General features: G+C 43.9%; 1 protein-coding gene across 6 annotated transcripts in view; it reads left to right on the top strand.

The window, feature by feature from the left end:
• The window catches only part of LOC115208099 (rho GTPase-activating protein 44), a 101,667-nt gene that overhangs the window by 40,974 nt on the left and 39,153 nt on the right, over positions 1-21,540 (top strand). For 5 of the 6 annotated variants that reach the window (XR_003881095.1, XM_029775900.1, XM_029775889.1 and 2 more), the window contains exons 2-7: positions 18,248-18,287; positions 18,392-18,514; positions 18,703-18,779; positions 19,119-19,230; positions 20,891-20,967; positions 21,240-21,357. Coding sequence is in view for 5 of the 6 variants with exons in the window: in XM_029775900.1 (XP_029631760.1) it covers positions 18,248-18,287; positions 18,392-18,514; positions 18,703-18,779; positions 19,119-19,230; positions 20,891-20,967; positions 21,240-21,357 (547 nt within the window). In the remaining variant the exon portion in view is untranslated. Of the gene's footprint in view, positions 1-18,191; positions 18,288-18,391; positions 18,515-18,702; positions 18,780-19,118; positions 19,231-20,890; positions 20,968-21,239; positions 21,358-21,540 lie in introns of those variants that run through there. The other variant, XM_029775909.1, reaches the window with a different exon arrangement.

Raw genomic sequence — 21,540 nt, 5'->3', positions numbered from 1 at the left:
AGATCTCCCCCATGGCATAAACCCGAGGGGGGCGCCAACCCGAGCAGGAAGATCACGTCAGTGACTCAACCCACTCAAGTGACGCACCCCTCCTAGGGACGGCATGTAATAGGGTTTGAGGCTGAGAATCCTAGTGGAGAGAGGGGAACAGGCCAGGCAGAGACAGCAAGGGTGGTTCGTTGCTCCAGTGCCTTTCCATTCACCTTCGCACTCCTGGACCAGACTACACTCAATCATAAGACCTACTGAAGAGATGAGTCTTCAATAAAGACTTAAAGGTCGAGACCGAGTCTGCGTCTCTCACATGGATAGTCAGACCATTCCATAAAAATTTAGCTCTATTTGAGAAATCCCTGTCTCCAGCTGTTTGCTCAGAAATGTTATGGGCAGTAAGGAGGCCTGCGTCTTGTGACCATAGCGTACGTGTATGTATGTTCGGTAGGACCAATTCGGAAAGATAGGTAGGAGCAAGCCCATGTAATGCTTTGTAGGTTAGCAGTAAAACCTTGAAATCAGCCCTTGCCTTAACAGGAAGCCAGTGTAGAGAGGCTAGCACTGGAGTAATATGATACAATGTTTTGGTTCTAGTCAAGATTCTAGCAGCCATGTTTAGCACTAATTTAAGTTTATTTAGTGCTTTATCCGGGTAGCCGGAAAGTAGAGCATTGCAGTAGTCTAACTTAGAAGTGACAAAAGCATGGATTAGCTTTACTGCATCCTTTTTAGACAGAAAGTTTCAGATTTTTGCAATGTTATGAAGATGGAAAAAAGCTGTCCTTGCAACAGTCTTGATAAGTTATTCAAAAGAGAGATCAGGGTCCAGAGTAATGCTGATGTAACGGTTGTCGTCGGGAATGGAGGACCAAAACGCAGCAGGAATGTGGATGCTCATCTTGTATTTATTTTCAACCAAGAGAACACCAAAATAACAAACAAAGAACTCACGAACAACAACACAGTCTTGTCAGGCTCACACACACAAAACAAGAAACAATCTCCCACAAACACTACACCAAACAATAACCCATATATAGGACTCTCAATCAGAGGCAACGAGAAACACCTGCCTCCAATTGAGAGTCCAGCACCCAAACCTAAACATAGAAAACCTAAACTAGACAGAATGCAGAAATACAACCTAGAACATACTAACCCAGAACATACACCCAAAACCCAGGAACACATAAATCAAACACCCCACCATACAAAACAAACATCCCTCTGCCACGTCCTGACCAAAATACTAAACAACTACTCCCTCTGCTGGTCAGGACGTGACAGCTGAGGTCCTTCACAGTTTTATTTGAGATGACTCTACAACCATCAAGATTAATTGTCAGATTCAACAGAAGATCTCTTTTTTTCTTGGGACCTAGAACAAGCATCTTTGTTTTGTCCGAGTTTAAGAGTAGAAAGTTTGCAGCCATCCACTTCCTTATGTCTGAGACACAGGCTTCTAGCGAGGGCAATTTTGGGGCTTCACCATGTTTCATCGAAATGTACAGCTGCGTGTCATCCGCATAGCAGTGAAAGTTAACGTTATGTTTCTCGAATGACATTACCAAGAGGTAAAATGTATAGTTAAAACAATAGTGGTCCTAAAACGGAGCCTTGAGGAACACCGAAATTTACAGTTGATTTGTCAGAGGACAAACCGTCTACAGAGACAAACTGATATCTTTCCGACAGATAAGATCTAAACCAGGCCAGAACTTGTCCGTGTAGACCAATTTGGGTTTCCAATCTCTCCAAAAGAATGTGGTGATCGATGGTATCAAAAGCAACACTAAAGTCTAGGAGCACGAGGACAGATGCAGAGCCTTGGTCTGACGCCATTAAAAAGGTTATTTACCACCTTCACAAGTGCAGTCTCGGTGTTATGATGGGGTCTAAAACCAGACTGAAGCATTTCATATACATTGTTTGTCTTCAGGAAGGCAGTGACAGCTTTTTCTAACATTTTTGAGAGGAATGGGAGATTCGATATAGGCCGATAGTTTTTTATATTTTCTGGGTCAAGGTTTGGCTTTTTCAAGAGAGGCTTTATTACTGCTACTTTTAGTGAGTTTTGTACACATCCGGTGGATAGAGAGCCGTTTATTATGTTCAACATAGGAGGGCCAAGCACAGGAAGCAGCTCTTTCAGTAGTTTAGTTGGAATAGGGTCCAGTATGCAGCTTGAAGGTTTAGAGGCCATGATTATTTTCATCAATGTGTCAAGAGATATAGTACTAAAACACTTGAGTGTCTCCCTTGATCCTAGGTCCTGGCAGTGTTGTGCAGACTCAGGACAACTGAGCTTTGGAGGAATACGCAGATTTAAAAAGGAGTCCGTAATTTGTTTTCTAATGACCCTTTTCATCAAAGAAGTTCATGAATTTATCATTGTTGAAGTGAAAGCCATCCTCTCTTGGGCGTTGCTGCTTTTTCGTTAGCTTTGCGACAGTATCAAAAATACATTTTGGATTGTTCTTATTTTCCTCAATTAAGTTGGAAAAATAGGATGATCAAGCAGTAGTGAGGACTCTTCGATACTGCACGGTACTGTCTTTCCAAGCTAGTCGGAAGACTTCCAGTTTGGTGTAGCGCCATTTCTGTTCCAATTTTCTGGAAGCTTGCTTCAGAGCTCAGGTATTTTCTGTATACCAGTGAGCTAGTTTCTTATGACAAATATTTTTTGTTTTTAGGGGTGCGACTGCATCTATGGTATTGCGCAAGGTTAAATTGAGTTCCTCAGTTAGTTGGTTAACTGATGTTTGTACTCTGACGTCCTTTGGAGAGGTGGAGGGAGTCTGGAAGGGCATCTAGGAATCTTTGGGTTGTCCGAGAATTTATTGCACGGCTTTTGATGGTTGGGGTCTGAGCAGATTATTTGTTGCGATTGCAAACGTAATAAAATGGTGGTCTGATAGTCCAGGGTTATGAGGAAAAACATTAAGATCCAGAACATTTATTCCACGGGACAAAACTAGGTCCAGAGTATGACTGTGGCAGTGAGTAGGTCCGGAGATATGTTGGACAAAACCCAGAGTCGATGATGGCGCCGAAGGCCTTTTGGAGTGGGTATGTGGACTTTTCCATGTGAATATTAAAGTCACCAAAAATTTGAATATTATCTGCCATGACTACAAGGTCCGACAGGAATTCAGGGAACTCAGTGAGGTAGCTATAAAAAGTGATTGAGTAGACTGCATAGATTTCATGACTAGAAGCTCAAAAGACGAAAACGCAGTCGTTTTTTGTTGTTGTTGTAAATTGAAGTTTGCTATTGTAAATGTTAACAACAACTCCGCCTTTGCGGGATGCGCGGGGGATATGGTCACTAGTGTAACCAGGAGGTGAGGCCTCATTTAACACAGTAAATTCATCAGGCTTAAACCATGTTTCAGTCAGGCCAATCACATCAAGATTATGATCAGTGATTAGTGCATTGACTATAACTGCCTTTGAAGTGAGGGATCTAAAATTAAGTAGGCCTATTTTCAGATGTGAGGTATCACAATCTCTTTCAATAATGGCAGGAATGGTGGAGGTCTTTATTCCAGTGAGATTGCTAAGGCGAACACCGCCATGTTTAGTTTTGCCAAACCTAGGTCGAGGCACAGACACGGGATAGCTGAGCTGACTACATTGACAGTGCTAGTGGCAGACTCCACTAAGCTGGCAGGCTGGCGAACAGCCTGCTGCCTGGCCTGCACCCTATCTCATTGTGGATCTAGGGGAGTTAGAGCTCTGTCTATGTTCGTAGATAAGATGAGAGCACCCCTCCAGCTATGATGGAGTCCGTCACTCCTCAGCAGGCCAGGCTTGGTCCTGTTTGTGGGTGAGTCCCAGAAACGGGGCCAATTATCTACAAATTCTATCTTTTGGGAGGGGCAGAAAACTGTTTTCAAACAGCGATTGAGTTGTGAGACTCTGCTGTAGAGCTCATCATTCCCCCTAAATGGGAGGGGGCCAGAGACAATTACTCGATGCCGACACATCTTTCTAGCTGATTTACACGCTGAAGCTATGTTGCGCTTGGTGACCTCTGACTGTTTCATCCTAACATCGTTGTTGCCGACGTAGATAACAATATCCCTATACTCTCTACACTCGCCAGTTTTAGCTTTAGCCAGCACCGTCTTCAGATTAGCCTTAACGTCGGTAGCCCTGCCCCCTGGTAAACAGTGTATGATCGCTGGATGATTCATTTTAAGTCTAATACTGCGGGTAATGGAGTCACCAATGACTAGGGTTTTCAATTTGTCAGAGCTAATGGTGGGAGGCTTCGGCGTCTCAGACCCTGTAACGGGAGGACAGACCAGAGAAGTCTCGACCTCTGACTCGTTGCTTAATGGGGAGAACCGGTTGAAAGTTTCTGTCGGCTGAATGAGCGACACCGGTTGAGCATTTCTACAGAATTTCCTTCCAGAAGCCATGAGAAAATTGTCTGGCTGCGGGGACCGTGCGAGGGGATTTATACTACTATCTGTACTTACTGGTGGCACAGACGCTGTTTCATCCTTTCCTACACTGAAATGACCCTTGCCTAATGATTGCGTCTGAAGCTGGGCTTGCAGCACAGCTATCCTTGCCATAAGGCGATCGTTCTCCTGTATATTATGAGTACAGCGACTGCAATTAGTACAGTACAGTATATTAGTTGTGTTGATACAGTACAGTACAGTGTATTAGTTGTGTTGATACAGTACAGTACAGTATATTAGTTGTGTTGATACAGTACAGTGTATTAGTTGTGTTGATACAGTACAGTATATTAGTTGTGTTGATACAGTACAGTACAGTGTATTAGTTGTGTTGATACAGTACATTGTATTAGTTGTGTTGATACAGTACAGTATATTAGTTGTGTTGATACAGTACAGTACAGTATATTAGTTGTGTTGATACTGTACAGTACAGTGTATTAGCTGTGTTGATACAGTACAGTACAGTATATTAGTTGTGTTGATACAGTACAGTACAGTGTATTAGTTGTGTTGATACAGTACAGTATATTAGTTGTGTTGATACAGTACAGTGTATTAATTGTGTTGATACAGTACAGTGTATTAGTTGTGTTGATACAGTACATTACATTGTATTAGTTGTGTTGATACAGTACAGTACAATGTATTAGTTGTGTTGATACAGTACAGCATATTAGTTGTGTTGATACAGTACAGTGTATTAGTTGTGTTGATACAGTACAGTACAGTATATTAGTTGTGTTGATACAGTACAGTACATTGTATTAGTTGTGTTGATACAGTACAGTACAGTGTATTAGTTGTGTTGATACAGTACAGTACATTGTATTAGTTGTGTTGATACAGTACAGTACAATGTATTAGTTGTGTTGATACAGTACAGTACATTGTATTAATTGTGTTGATACAGTACAGCATATTAGTTGTGTTGATACAGTACAGTGTATTAGTTGTGTTGATACAGTACAGTACATTGTATTAGTTGTGTTGATACAGTACAGTACATTGTATTAATTGTGTTGATACAGTACAGCATATTAGTTGTGTTGATACAGTACATTGTATTAGTTGTGTTGATACAGTACAGTACATTGTATTAGTTGTGTTGATACAGTACAGTGTATTAGTTGTGTTGATACAGTACAGTACAATGTATTAGTTGTGTTGATACAGTACAGTGTATTAGTTGTGTTGATACAGTACAGTACAATGTATTAGTTGTGTTGATACAGTACAGTGTATTAGTTGTGTTGATACAGTACAGTATATTAGTTGTGTTGATACAGTACAGTGTATTAGTTGTGTTGATACAGTACAGTACAGTGCATTAGTTGTGTTGATACAGTACAGTGTATTAGTTGTGTTGATACAGTACAGCATATTAGTTGTGTTGATACAGTACAGTGTGTTAGTTGTGTTGATACAGTACAGTGTATTAGTTGTGTTGATACAGTACAGTACAGTGTATTAGTTGTGTTGATACAGTACAGTACAGTGTATTAGTTGTGTTGATACAGTACAGTACAATGTATTAGTTGTGTTGATACAGTACAGCATATTAGTTGTGTTGATACAGTACAGTATATTAGTTGTGTTGATACAGTACAGTGTATTAGTTGTGTTGATACAGTACAGTGTATTAGTTGTGTTGATACAGTACAGTACAGTGTATTAGTTGTGTTGATACAGTACAGTACATTGTATTAGTTGTGTTGATACAGTACAGTACACTGTATTAGTTGTGTTGATACAGTACAGTGTATTAGTTGTGTTGATACAGTACAGTATATTAGTTGTGTTGATACAGTACAGTACAATGTATTAGTTGTGTTGATACAGTACAGTGTATTAGTTGTGTTGATACAGCACAGTACATTGTATTAGTTGTGTTGATACAGTACAGTGTATTAGTTGTGTTGATACAGTACAGTACAGTGTATTAGTTGTGTTGATACAGTACAGTGTATTAGTTGTGTTGATACAGTACAGTACAGTGTATTAGTTGTGTTGATACAGTACAGTGTATTAGTTGTGTTGATACAGTACAGTACAGTGTATTAGTTGTGTTGATACAGTAAAGTACAGTGTATTAGTTGTGTTGATACAGTACAGTACAATGTATTAGTTGTGTTGATACAATACAGTATATTAGTTGTGTTGATACAGTACAGTACATTGTATTAATTGTGTTGATACAGTACAGTGTATTAGTTGTGTTGATACAGTACATTGTATTAGTTGTGTTGATACAGTACAGTATATTAGTTGTGTTGATACAGTACAGTGTATTAGTTGTGTTGATACAGTACAGTATATTAGTTGTGTTGATACAGTACAGTGTATTAGTTGTGTTGATACAGTACAGTGTATTAGTTGTGTTGATACAGTACAGTGTATTAGTTGTGTTGATACAGTACAGTACAGTGTATTAGTTGTGTTGATACAGTACAGTACAGTGTATTAGTTGTGTTGATACAGTACATTGTATTAGTTGTGTTGATACAGTACAGTGTATTAGTTGTGTTGATACAGTACAGTGTATTAGTTGTGTTGATACAGTACAGTACAGTATATTAGTTGTGTTGATACAGTACAGTACAGTGTATTAGTTGTGTTGATACAGTACAGTATATTAGTTGTGTTGATACAGTACAGTACAGTGTATTAGTTGTGTTGATACAGTACAGTACAGTGTATTAGTTGTGTTGATACAGTACATTGTATTAGTTGTGTTGATACAGTACAGTACATTGTATTAGTTGTGTTGATACAGTACAGTACAATGTATTAGTTGTGTCGATACAGTACATTGTATTAGTTGTGTTGATACAGTACAGTACAGTGTATTAGTTGTGTTGATACAGTACAGTGTATTAGTTGTGTTGATACAGTACAGTACAGTGTATTAGTTGTGTTGATACAGTACAGTACAATGTATTAGTTGTGTTGATACAGTACATTGTATTAGTTGTGTTGATACAGGTCAGCATATTAGTTGTGTTGATACAGTACATTGTATTAGTTGTGTTGATACAGTACAGTACAGTGTATTAGTTGTGTTGATACAGTACAGTACAGTGTATTAGTTGTGTTGATACAGTACAGCACAGTGTATTATTTGTGTTGATACAGTACAGTGTATTAGTTGTGTTGATACAGTACAGTACAGTGTATTAGTTGTGTTGATACAGTACAGTGTATTAGTTGTGTTGATACAGTACAGTATTTTAGTTGTGTTGATACAGTACAGTACAGTGTATTAGTTGTGTTGATACAGTACAGTACAGTGTATTAGTTGTGTTGATACAGTACAGTATTTTAGTTGTGTTGAATATGAATAGGGATACTGAACATACATTTTGAGGCTGTGTTCATGTCATCTTCATGTAGGAAGATACCAGTGGAAGTTGAATCACACATCCAGCATTGTACACCATAATCAATCTTACCCTCCCTCCCTCTCTCTCTCTCTCTCTCTCTCTCTCTCTCCCTCCCTCCCTCCCTCCCTCTCTCTCTCTCTCCCTCCCTCCCACCCTCTCTCTCTCTCTCTCTCTCTCTCTCTCTCTCTCTCTCTCTCTCTCTCTCTCTCTCTCTCAGCACAGCTCCAGCTAACAGAGCAGTTTTCCAACAGGCTGGTTCTGATTAGAGTTATTGGTATATTCTGGAATGACCCAGTTCCCATGCCTCTCTGCTCTCTGTGTTCTGTGTTCTGTGCTCTGTGTTCTGTGCGCTGTGCTCTGTGCTCTGTGTTCTGTGTCCAAAAAGGGTTTTACCTGGAACATAAAAGGCTTCTTCTATGTTGACAGCCGAAGAACTCTTTTGGAACCCTTTCTTCTAAGAGTGTAGTGTAGTGTTCAGGACTAATCAGGACTAATCAGTGTTCTCCTCTTGGCCCTGGAACTGTAGGACTAATCAGTGTTCTCCTCTTGGCCCTGGAACTGTAGGACTAATCAGTGTTCTCCTCTTGACCCTGGAACTATAGGACTAATCAGTGTTCTCCTCTTGGCCCTGGAACTGTAGGACTAATCAGTGTTCTCCTCTTGACCCTGGAACTGTAGGACTAATCAGTGTTCTCCTCTTGACCCTGGAACTATAGGACTAATCAGTGTTCTCCTCTTGGCCCTGGAACTGTAGGACTAATCAGTGTTCTCCTCTTGACCCTGGAACTGTAGGACTAATCAGTGTTCTCCTCTTGACCCTGGAACTGTAGGACTAATCAGTGTTCTCCTCTTGGCCCTGGAACTGTAGGACTAATCAGTGTTCTCCTCTTGGCCCTGGAACTGTAGGACTAATCAGTGTTCTCCTCTTGGCCCTGGAACTGTAGGACTAATCAGTGTTCTCCTCTTGGCCCTGGAACTGTAGGACTAATCAGTGTTCTCCTCTTGGCCCTGGAACTGTAGGACTAATCAGTGTTCTCCTCTTGGCCCTGGAACTGTAGGACTAATCAGTGTTCTCCTCTTGGCCCTGGAACTGTTCTTGTCACGTCTGCTCCCGCGCTTCCCTTCCCCTGGCGCTTGAGGGCGCCAGATTACCCAGCATCACACATTCCCGCCATCATCACTCACACCTGCCCTCCCTCGTATCAGCGTTATTGGACTCACCTGGACTCACTTATCACATGTTCATTTCCTTGCTATGTTCCCTGCTGCTGCATTGATTCTTGTCTTAGTTTCTGTTTGCTGTGCCTGTCTCGTTATATGTCCGTCATTTATGAAATCCCCGTACCTGCTTCGTCATTCCACGTGACAGTTCTCCTCTTGACCCTGGAACTGTAGGACTAATCAGTAGCTTCATTATACTTTTATTTTATTTAACTAGGCAAGTCAGTTAAGAACAAATTCTTATTTTCAATGACGGCCTAGGAACAGTGGGTTAACTGCCTTGTTCAGGGGCAGAACGACAGATTTGTACCTTGTCAGCTCGGGGATTTGAACTTGCAACCTTTCGGTTACTAGTCCAACGCTCTAACCACTAGGCTACCCTGCGCCCATTAAAGGTCCATCGTCTGCTTCTCCACTACATATGCAATATGCATGACCAACACTCTGTCAGCATTAAATGGATGTTAATAAGGGGTTTGTTCCCTGTCAGTGTTCTACATGCAGAGTGCCTTCAGAACAAAACTGTAGGAGGAGACAGCTTGTTAGATGCAGGACTGTTCCTGGTATAAGAAGATGCAAAGTGCAACGTCCCTGTAGTCAAGCATAGTGGTGTGGTGATATGATAGTATCTATGGTCACAGTAGGGTAAAGGTCAGATAAACATGAATTATCTTCTGATTCATAAGAAATACAGTACAGCTGTTTTAAAGACAGTAAATACCACAGTGTTCCTTTTGTGTCAAACCCACACAGGGTTTGATGGGGCTATGGGCCGACCAGGGGTTCTGTATCGGGTATCAAACCAACACAGGGTTTGATGGGGCTATGGGCCGACCAGGGGTTCTGTATCGGGTATCAAACCAACACAGGGTTTGATGGGGCTATGGGCCGACCAGGGGTTCTGTATCGGGTATCAAACCATCACAGGGTTTGATGGGGCTATGGGCCGACCAGGGGTTCTGTATCGGGTATCAAACCATCACAGGGTTTGATGGGGCTATGGGCCGACCAGGGGTTCTGTATCGGGTATCAAACCATCACAGGGTTTGATGGGGCTATGGGCCGACCAGGGGTTCTGTATCGGGTATCAAACCAACACAGGGTTTGATGGGGCTATGGGCCGACCAGGGGTTCTGTATCGGGTATCAAACCATCACAGGGTTTGATGGGGCTATGGGCCGACCAGGGGTTCTGTATCGGGTATCAAACCAACACAGGGTTTGATGGGGCTATGGGCCGACCAGGGGTTCTGTATCGGGTATCAAACCAACACAGGGTTTGATGGGGCTATGGGCCGACCAGGGGTTCTGTATCGGGTATCAAACCATCACAGGGTTTGATGGGGCTATGGGCCGACCAGGGGTTCTGTATCGGGTATCAAACCATCACAGGGTTTGATGGGGCTATGGGCCGACCAGGGGTTCTGTATCGGGTATCAAACCATCACAGGGTTTGATGGGGCTATGGGCCGACCAGGGGTTCTGTATCGGGTATCAAACCATCACAGGGTTTGATGGGGCTATGGGCCGACCAGGGGTTCTGTATCGGGTATCAAACCAACACAGGGTTTGATGGGGCTATGGGCCGACCAGGGGTTCTGTATCGGGTATCAAACCAACACAGGGTTTGATGGGGCTATGGGCCGACCAGGGGTTCTGTATCGGGTATCAAACCTTCACAGGGTTTGATGGGGCTATGGGCCGACCAGGGGTTCTGTATCGGGTATCAAACCATCACAGGGTTTGATGGGGCTATGGGCCGACCAGGGGTTCTGTATCGGGTATCAAACCATCACAGGGTTTGATGGGGCTATGGGCCGACCAGGGGTTCTGTATCGGGTATCAAACCAACACAGGGTTTGATGGGGCTATGGGCCGACCAGGGGTTCTGTATCGGGTATCAAACCATCACAGGGTTTGATGGGGCTATGGGCCGACCAGGGGTTCTGTATCGGGTATCAAACCAACACAGGGTTTGATGGGGCTATGGGCCGACCAGGGGTTCTGTATCGGGTATCAAACCAACACAGGGTTTGATGGGGCTATGGGCCGACCAGGGGTTCTGTATCGGGTATCAAACCATCACAGGGTTTGATGGGGCTATGGGCCGACCAGGGGTTCTGTATCGGGTATCAAACCAACACAGGGTTTGATGGGGCTATGGGCCGACCAGGGGTTCTGTATCGGGTATCAAACTATCACAGGGTTTGATGGGGCTATGGGCCGACCAGGGGTTCTGTATCGGGTATCAAACCAACACAGGGTTTGATGGGGCTATGGGCCGACCAGGGGTTCTGTATCGGGTATCAAACCAACACAGGGTTTGATGGGGCTATGGGCCGACCAGGGGTTCTGTATCGGGTATCAAACCATCACAGGGTTTGATGGGGCTATGGGCCGACCAGGGGTTCTGTATCGGGTATCAAACCAACACAGGTTTTGATGGGGCTATGGGCCGACCAGGGGTTCTGTATCGGGTATCAAACCAACACAGGGTTTGATGGGGCTATGGGCCGACCAGGGGTTCTGTATCGGGTATCAAACCAACACAGGGTTTGATGGGACTATGGGCCGACCAGGGGTTCTGTATCGGGTATCAAACCAACACAGGGTTTGATGGGGCTTTGGGCCGGCCAGGGCTTCTAGTTGGTAACATATTTGGCCTTTTGTTGTCCATGTATTTTTGACTTATTGTTGAATACTAAAACAGAAACAGTATTATAATCTTACTCTAAACTCATTCTCTGCTTTACCGACAAGATAAAGTCTCATTTTGTTCTTAAATAACTGAGACATAATGGCTATGATGCTGATTGGCCTGTAGCTGGCACAGGGGTCTGGCTGGGGCACAATACAAGGAAGTGGCTGTGCAGACTGAGACAGAGACAGGGATAGGGAGGAGTAGTAGTGTAGTAGTGCAGAGAGAAGGAGAAGGAGAGAGAGGGAGGGAGAGGGAGAGACAGAGAGAGAGAGAGAGAGAGAGGGAGGGGGAAGTACTGTAGTGTGGAGAGAGAGAGACATTGTAAATACAACCCATATATATGTTTATTTATTTTCCCTTTTGTTCTTTAACTATTTGCACATAATTATGACATTTGAAATGTCTTTATTATTTTGTAACTTTTGTGAGTGTAATGTTTTTATTGTTTATTTCACTTTTGTTTACTATCTATTTCAGTTGCTTTGGCAATGTTAACATATGTTACTGTCTCAGTGGTGGGCCACAAGGCTTGACTGGGAAGCCAACCTACACTCAGTATACGGTAGTCTGGTCCACCCATCACAGAATGTGATGGGTTGAACATAAGTCTATGTTCTACAGGGCATTCTAGTCATTCTAATTCTATGTTCTACAGGGCATTCTAGTAATTCTAATTCTATGTTCTACAGGGCATTCTAGTCATCTGTGTTCTACAGGGCATTCTAGTCATTCTAATTCTATGTTCTACAGGGCATTCTAGTCATTCTATTTCTATGTTCTACATGGCATTCTAGTCATTCTAATTCTATGTTCTACAGGGCATTCTAGTCATTCTAATTCTATGTTCTGCAGGGCATTCTAGTCATCCTAATTGTATGTTCTACAGAGCATTCTAGTCATTCTAATTCTATGTTCTACAGGGCATTCTAGTCATCCTAATTGTATGTTCTACAGGGCATTCTAGTCATTCTAATTCTATGTTCTACAGGGCATTCTAGTCATCCTAATTGTATGTTCTACAGGGCATTCTAGTCATTCTAATTCTATAGTCTACTATAGGCCTAGATTATTGGCCGTGTCCACTGGTCAGACGGGCCGGTCGCCGTGGTGCTTCCTGCTGTGTCAGACAGCAGTCCATACACACAGAAAGTACCCTTGTCCCCCTTAGCTCTGATTGGACAGTTTGGTCTGGCTGCCTTGGAATGCTGAGGCAGATTGTGGTGTGTGTGAGCTCCTTATAGAACGGAATGGAGAGAGAGAGAGTTTTCATTCATCCTGTTCCCCGAGCTTTGTTAAGAACACACAGCCTGTGTTCCAAATGGAACCCTGTTCCCTATATAGTGCACTGCTTTTGACCAGGACCCAGAGATTCCCTATATAGTGCACTACATTTGACCAGGACCCAGAGATTCCCTACATAGTGCACTACTTTAGACCAGCACCTGTCCATGGGCAGTACGGCTCATACAAGGCTACTTAGAAAGGGACTAGGGTTCTGTTTATGATGCAGACATAGTGAAGCATCATGGACCAGCACACATTGTGCCCTCAATACTTCTGGAACAGATGACTCTATTTATCATAGCATTCATAGGCCTAAATTAAGGTTTTGTTGTCATGTATTATGTCATTGTGAACATGATGAACAAGCCGTTTCTTCAGTAAATTTGCTCTCAGTGTAGAGCCCCTCTCATCCGACATGCATCTGTGAAAAAAACGTCATGGAGTTCCAAACCGAACATCCTCAGAGATCAGTCCTACTTCATGGTCATCATGTTTCATAGCAACCTAGTGGTGGGTGCTGTTCTAAGCTGATGGGCCATTCAGTGTTCTGGCTCACTACTTTCATCTGACTGATGCACTAGCCTTCAGTCATGGGGTCTATCTCAATACTCTAGAAGTGGCTTCCTCTTCTCGTCTCCTTTCCCCCATTCTACTCTGTTGTGCTGAACGTGGACTGAATAGTATTTTAGTAGGCTGTGTAATAGGCAGCCATCCTTCATATTGCTTTGACACATCCTGTGTTTTCAGATCAGTAGAACCCTCAGTGGAAAAGGTTCTACCTGGATTCAAAAGGGTTCTAACTGGAACCAAAGGGGTTCTAACTGGAACCAAAAGGGTTATAACTGGAACCAAAAGGGTTATAACTGGATCCAAAAGGGTTATAACTGGATCCAAAAGGGTTCTAACCTGAACTAAAAGGGTTCTAACTGGAACCAAAAGGGTTATAACTGGATCCAAAAGGGTTATAACTGGATCCAAAAGGGTTATAACTGGATCCAAAAGGGTTCTAATTGGAACCAAAAAGGGTTCTAACTGGATCCAAAAGAGGTATAACTGGATCCAAAAGGGTTCTAACTGGATCCATAAGGGTTCTAACTGGAACCAAAAGGGTTCTAACTGGAACCAAAAAGGGTTCTTCAAAGTGTAGATGGAAAGTTGATGAAGGATGGAAGCCACATAAGACTATTGAGATGAAGCCCTGGCCCAGGCTCTCATCCAACCTTCACACAGCAGAACAGGGAGCAGAGGTCTAATAAGCAGGGGTCTAATCAACAGGGTGTCTAATCAGCGGGGTCCTAATCAGCAGGGGTCTAATCAGCAGGGGTCTAATCAGCAGGGTTCTAATCAGCAGGGTTAAAATCAGCAGGGTTCTAATCAGCAGGGTTCTAATCAGCAGGGTTCTAATCAGCAGGGTTAAAATCAGCAGTGTTCTAATCAGCAGGGTTAAAATCAGCAGGGTTCTAATCAGCAGGGGTCTAATCAGCAGTGGTCTAATCAGCAGAGGTCTAATCAGCAGGGATCTAATCAACAGGGGTCTAATCAGCAGGGATCTAATCAGCAGGGTTCTAATCAGCAGGGGTCTAATCAGCAGGGTTAAAAGCAGCAGGGTTCTAATCAGCAGGGTTAAAATCAGCAGGGTTCTAATCAACAGGGGTCTAATCAACAGGGATCTAATCAGCAGGGTCCTAATCAGCAGGGGTCTAATCAGCAGGGTTCTAATCAACAGGGTGTCTAGTCAGCAGGGGTCTAATCAGCAGGGTTCTAATCAGCAGGGTTCTAATCAGCAGGGTTCTAATCAGCAGGGTTCTAATCAACAGGGTTCTAATCAGCAGGGTTCTAATCACCAGGGTTATAATCAGCAGGGGTCTAATCAGCAGTGGTCTAATTAGCAGGGTTAGGGTTCTAATCAGCAGGGGTCTAATCAGCAGGGGTCTAATCAGCAGTGGTCTAATCAGCAGTGGTCTAATCTACAGGGGTCTAATCTAAAGGGTTCTAATCAGCAGGGTTCTAATCAGCAGTGGTCTAATCAGCAGGGATCTAATCAGCAGAGTTCTAATCAGCAGGGGTCTAATCAGCAGGGGTCTAATCAGCAGAGTTCTAATTAGCAGGGTTCTAATCAGCAGGGTTCTAATCAGTAGGGATCTAATCAGCAGGGTTCTAATCAACAGGGTTCTAATCAGCAGGGTTCTAATCACCAGGGTTATAATCAGCAGGGGTCTAATCAGCAGTGGTCTAATCAGCAGGGTTAGGGTTCTAATCAGCAGGGGTCTAATCAGCAGGGGTCTAATCAGCAGTGGTCTAATCAGCAGTGGTCTAATCTACAGGGGTCTAATCTAAAGGGTTCTAATCAGCAGGGTTCTAATCAGCAGTGGTCTAATCAGCAGGGATCTAATCAGCAGGGTTCTAATCAGCAGGGTTCTAATCAGCAGGGATCTAATCAGCAGTGGTCTAATCAGCAGGGTTCTAATCAGCAGGGATCTAATCAGCAGGGATCTAATCAGCAGGGGTCTAATCAGCAGGGTTCTAATCAGCAGGGATCTAATCAGCAGGGTTCTAATCAGCAGGGATCTAATCAGCAGTGGTCTAATCAGCAGGGTTATAATCAGCAGGGTTCTAATCAGCAGTGGTCTAATCAGCAGGGTTCTAATCAGCAGGGTTCTATTCAGCAGGGTTCTAATCAGCAGTGATCTGGTTATTAACATCAGTAGACTGAATTCACTGCTCTGTTCGACCGTCCTGTTTGTTTCTCTGCTGCCATTGGACTTGAAGCATCTGCTGTTTGCAGCTTGTCAAATTAATTCATTATTTTGTTTATTTATTAACTTGAAGCATGAGGCAGTGCCTGAGGGGATGTTCATGGGCACAGTCTTCACCCCCCCCCCCCCCCCCACACACACACACACACCATCCAAACACTTGCCTTCTGAGATTAGAGACCTAGATTGTGTTCAGTAGGGCGCATTATAACTACATGTATTAACTACATGTATTAAGTGTGTGGTTCAAATCTTCTTTGACAACTTCAGGTAGTATCCCCTTTTCAAAATGTTTCAACACAGGACACGACGCTGATTGCTCAAATATGGAAACGTTTGTCCTCTATCCTGCTCAGCCTCATCAATAATACCCTTTCAGTTTGATACTGATCACACAGAGAAATAAATCATTCAAAACAGCTGGCCTTGCCTCCATTTAACTGGATGGAACTGCTCAGTTTTTCATTAGAGTTGGCAGTGTCCACTCTTACCACACCAATACTCTGAGACACATGAGCCCCAGAGAGCTATAGAGCTCTTATAGACATATATATTTCACCATAGAGCTCTTATAGACATATATATCTCACCGTATTGCTCTTATAGACATATATATCTCACCATATGGCTCTTATAGACATATATATCTCACCATATAGCTCTTATAGACATATATATCTCCCCATAGAGCTCTTATAGACATATATATCTCACCATAGAGCTCTTATAGACATATATATCTCACCATAGAGCTCTTATAGACATATATATCTCACCATATAGCTCAATTTTGAATTGAGGTTGTAACACAACAAAATGTGGAGTAAGTCAAGGAGTATGAATACTTTCTGAAGGCCCTGCAACTTGATTAAAATAACTACATAAAGTACTTAAGGAGTTTCCCCAGAGGCTTGTTGAGAGTGTTCTTGTTAAATCATTCAAACCCTCTCCACCCTAACCCAATCCTGACTGGTATGTTTTCTCCTTCTACCCTCTCCACCCTAACCCAATCCTGACTGGTATGTTTTCTCCTTCTACCCTCTCCACCCTAACCCAATCCTGACTGGTATGTTTTCTCCTTCTACCCTCTCCACCCTAACCCAATCCTGACTGGTATGTTTTCTCCTTCTACCCTCTCCACCCTAACCCAATCCTGACTGGTATGTTTTCTCCTTCTACCCTCTCCACCCTAACCCAATCCTGACTGGTATGTTTTCTCCTTCTACCCTCTCCACCCTAACCCAATCCTGACTGGTATGTTATCTCCTTCTACCCTTTCCACCCTAACCCAATCCTGACTGGTATGTTTTCTCCTTCTACCCTCTCCACCCTAACCCAATCCTGACTGGTATGTTTTCTCCTTCTACCCTCTCCACCCTAACCCAATCCTGACTGGTATGTTTTCTCCTTACCCTCTCCACCCTAACCCAATCCTGACTGGTATGTTTTCTCCTTCTACCTTCTCCACCCTAACCCAATCCTGACTGGTATGTTTTCTCCTTCTACCCTCTCCACCCTAACCCAATCCTGACTGGTATGTTTTCTCCTTACCCTCTCCACCCTAACCCAATCCTGACTGGTATGTTTTCTCCTTCTACTCTCTCCACCCTAACCCAATCCTGACTGGTATGTTTTCTCCTTACCCTCTCCACCCTAACCCAATCCTGACTGGTATGTTTTCTCCTTACCCTCTCCACCCTAACCCAATCCTGACTGGTATGTTTTCTCCTTCTACCCTCTCCACCCTAACCCAATCCTGACTGGTATGTTTTCTCCTTACCCTCTCCACCCTAACCCAATCCTGACTGGTATGTTTTCTCCTTCTACCCTCTCCACCCTAACCCAATCCTGACTGGTATGTTTTCTCCTTCTACCCTCTCCACCCTAACCCAATCCTGACTGGTATGTTTTCTCCTTCTACCCTCTCCACCCTAACCCAATCCTGACTGGTATGTTTTCTCCTTCTACCCTCTCCACCCTAACCCAATCCTGACTGGTATGTTTTCTCCTTCTACCCTCTCCACCCTAACCCAATCCTGACTGGTATGTTTTCTCCTTCTACCCTCTCCACCCTAACCCAATCCTGACTGGTATGTTTTCTCCTTACCCTCTCCACCCTAACCCAATCCTGACTGGTATGTTTTCTCCTTCTACCCTCTCCACCCTAACCCAATCCTGACTGGTATGTTTTCTCCTTCTACCCTCTCCACCCTAACCCAATCCTGACTGGTATGTTTTCTCCTTCTACCCTCTCCACCCTAACCCAATCCTGACTGGTATGTTTTCTCCTTACCCTCTCCACCCTAACCCAATCCTGACTGGTATGTTTTCTCCTTCTACTCTCTCCACCCTAACCCAATCCTGACTGGTATGTTTTCTCCTTCTACCCTCTCCACCCTAACCCAATCCTGACTGGTATGTTTTCTCTTTCTAGGGCAGAAAAAACTGAAGTGTTAAGCGACGATCTTCTTCAGGTAAATAAGTGTGTGTGTGGGTGTGTGTGTGTGCGTGCCTGTGTGTGTGATTTCTGGCCTACCTGTTAGCGTGGTGTCTGATACGTGTTGCTGTGCTGGTCTAGGTGGGGAAGCGGTTGGACCTGGTCAAACAGGTGACCCACAGCACTCACAAGAAGCTGGCCGCCTGCCTGCAGGGCCAACAAGGGGCTGAAGAGAGAGAGAAGAAATCAGTCAAGTCTCCCTCGGTAAGCACCTATCAGATTCTTGTTTTTTCAATGTGTCATTGAGTTTCTATCTGTCCTATTCAAATAAACCAGGAATAAATACCAGTCCATAATATCCCCATTCACAGTGACAGAGGAACATGTTCTGCTACCTTGTGAGGTGATATGATATGAAATGCATTATGTTAATACTTTCTGTCTTGTGTCAGAAAAAGCTACCACTAACCATCCTGGCACAATGTATGGTAGAAGGAGCTGCTGTGCTGGGGGACGACTCTCTACTAGGGTGAGTCCCTGTATATGCACTCTCACTCTCTCACTCACTCACTCACGCACACACCTTTTTTATGTTGATTCTGCCATAATTCCACCTTGTCCTCTTTGACCTTTTTCTCTAGCCGATGCATTCTGATTAGCTGAAGCCGGGTCCTAGCTGACGTTGTGATTGGCTATGGCTGCGTCCTATCTGACGTTGTGATTGCTTGTGGCCGGGTCCTAGCTGACATTGTGATTGACTGGGACCTAGCTGACATTGTGATTGGCTGTGGCAGGGACCTAGCTGACATTGTGTCTGGCTGTAGATGGGACCCATCTGATGTTTTGATTGGCTCTGTTCCCCTAACAGGAAGATGCTGAACCTGTGTGGGGAGACAGAGGAGAAGCTGGCCCAGGAACTGATTCAGTTTGAGTTCCAGATAGAGAAAGATGTGGTGGAGCCTCTCTATGAGCTGGCTGAGGTGAGTTCTACTGTCTCTATGATGAGGTGAGTCCTACTGTCACTATGATGAGGGGAGTCCTACTGTCTCTATAATGAGGGGAGTCCTACTGTCACTATGATGAGGTGAGTTCTACTGTCTCTATAATGAGGTGAGTCCTACTTTCACTATGATGAGGTGAGTCCTACTGTCACTATGATGAGGGGAGTCCTACTGTCACTATGATGAGGTGAGTTCTACTGTCTCTATGATGAGGTGAGTCCTACTGTCACTATGATGAGGTGAGTCCTACTGTCACTATGATGAGGTGAGTCCTACTGTCACTATGATGAGGTGAGCCCTACTGTCTCTATGATGAGGTGAGTCCTACTGTCACTATGATGAGGTGAGTCCTACTGTCACTATGATGAGGTGAGTCCTACTGTCACTATGATGAGGGGAGTCCTACTGTCTCTATGATGAGGTGAGTCCTACTGTCACTATGATGAGGTGAGTCCTACTGTCACTATGATGAGGTGAGTCCTACTGTCTCTATGATGAGGTGAGTCCTACTGTCACTATGATGAGGTGAGTCCTACTGTCACTATGATGAGGTGAGTCCTACTGTCACTATGATGAGGGGAGTCCTACTGTCTCTATGATGAGGTGAGTCCTACTGTCACTATGATGAGGTGAGTCCTACTGTCACTATGATGAGGTGAGTCCTACTGTCACTATGATGAGGGGAGTCCTACTGTCACTATGATGAGGTGAGTTCTACTGTCTCTATGATGAGGTGAGTCCTACTGTCCCTATGATGAGGTGAGTCCTACTGTCACTATGATGAGGTGAGTCCTACTGTCACTATGATGAGGGGAGTCCTACTGTCACTATGATGAGGGGAGTCCTACTGTCACTATGATGAGGTGAGTCCTACTGTCACTATGATGAGGTGAGTTCTACTGTCTCTAAGATGAGGTGAGTCCTACTGTCACTATGATGAGGGGAGTCCTACTGTCTCTATGATGAGGTGAGTCCTACTGTCTCTATGATGAGGTGAGTCCTACTGTCCCTATGATGAGGTGAGTCCTACTGTCTCTATGATGAGGTGAGTCCTACTGTCACTATGATGAGGTGAGTCCTACTTTCACTATGATGAGGTGAGTCCTACTTTCATGAGTCCTACTGTCACTATGATGAGTTGAGTCCTACTTTCACTATGATGAGGTGAGTCCTACTTTCACTATGATGAGGTGAGTCCTACTTTCATGAGTCCTACTGTCACTATGATGAGGTGAGTCCTACTGTCACTATGATGAGGTGAGTCCTACTTTCACTATGATGAGTTGAGTCCTACTTTGACTATGATGAGGTGAGTCCTACTTTCATGAGTCCTACTGTCACTATGATGAGGTGAGTCCTACTGTCACTATGATGAGGTGAGTCCTACTGTCCCTAGCCATACATTACTTGAAGTTATAATTGTTATAATTGCTGTCCAGAGGCTGCCCACAACATTCACCATTTCTATCTCTGACTGAACATGATCGTTAAGACACAATGTCAGCATGTTCATTATTGTCTATTAACTTCAGGGTGGTGGAATATTCCTCCCATCTCCACTGGCAGATAACTAGTAGATAACTGAATGTAGTGGAGATACATTATAGAGGAGGTTTGATGTGTTCCTGTCTCTTCCCAGGTGGACATTCCCAACATCCAGAAACAGAGGAAACATTTAGCCAAGCTGGTCCTGGACATGGACTCAGCTCGCACACGGTGAGGGATGGACTGCATGTTAACATACCTTCTACCCTCTTCACTGGCCTTCACCTCTTAAGGCATGCTCATGTTTACAATAATGCTTAGACGAGCATGTTCCTTCCCTCCGTTGTTGTGTCTCAAATTGCATCCTAATCCCTATATAGTGCGCTACTGGTCAGAAGTAGTGCACTATATAGCCTGGAATAGGATGCCATTTGGGATGCTGTCTGTGTGTTGGCGTTCCATCCTTCCTCCTAACTCTTCTTCTGTCTCCTCCTTTTCTGTAGGTTTCACCAGTCGTCCAAGTCCTCCAGTCACCCTAGCAACCTGCAGGCGGGCGGGGCCAAGGGGGAGGCCCTCAGAGAGGAGATGGAAGAGGCAGCCAATAGGATGGAGATCTGCAGGGTGAGTCACAGGGTTCTAGAGGTTCAGGCTCCTCCTCCTTCACCTACTGTATTCCACTGTCTCCCCCCACACCATGAAACTACATTAACCACTACAAGGTTACAGGCTGTATTAACCACTACAAGGTTACAGGCTGTGTTAACCACTACAAGGTTACAGACTGTATTAACCACTACAAGGTTA

The sequence above is a fragment of the Salmo trutta genome, chromosome 1 (genome assembly GCF_901001165.1).
Source record: "Salmo trutta chromosome 1, fSalTru1.1, whole genome shotgun sequence".
NCBI lineage: Eukaryota > Metazoa > Chordata > Actinopteri > Salmoniformes > Salmonidae > Salmo > Salmo trutta.
This window is presented reverse-complemented; position numbering and strand designations above follow the sequence as displayed.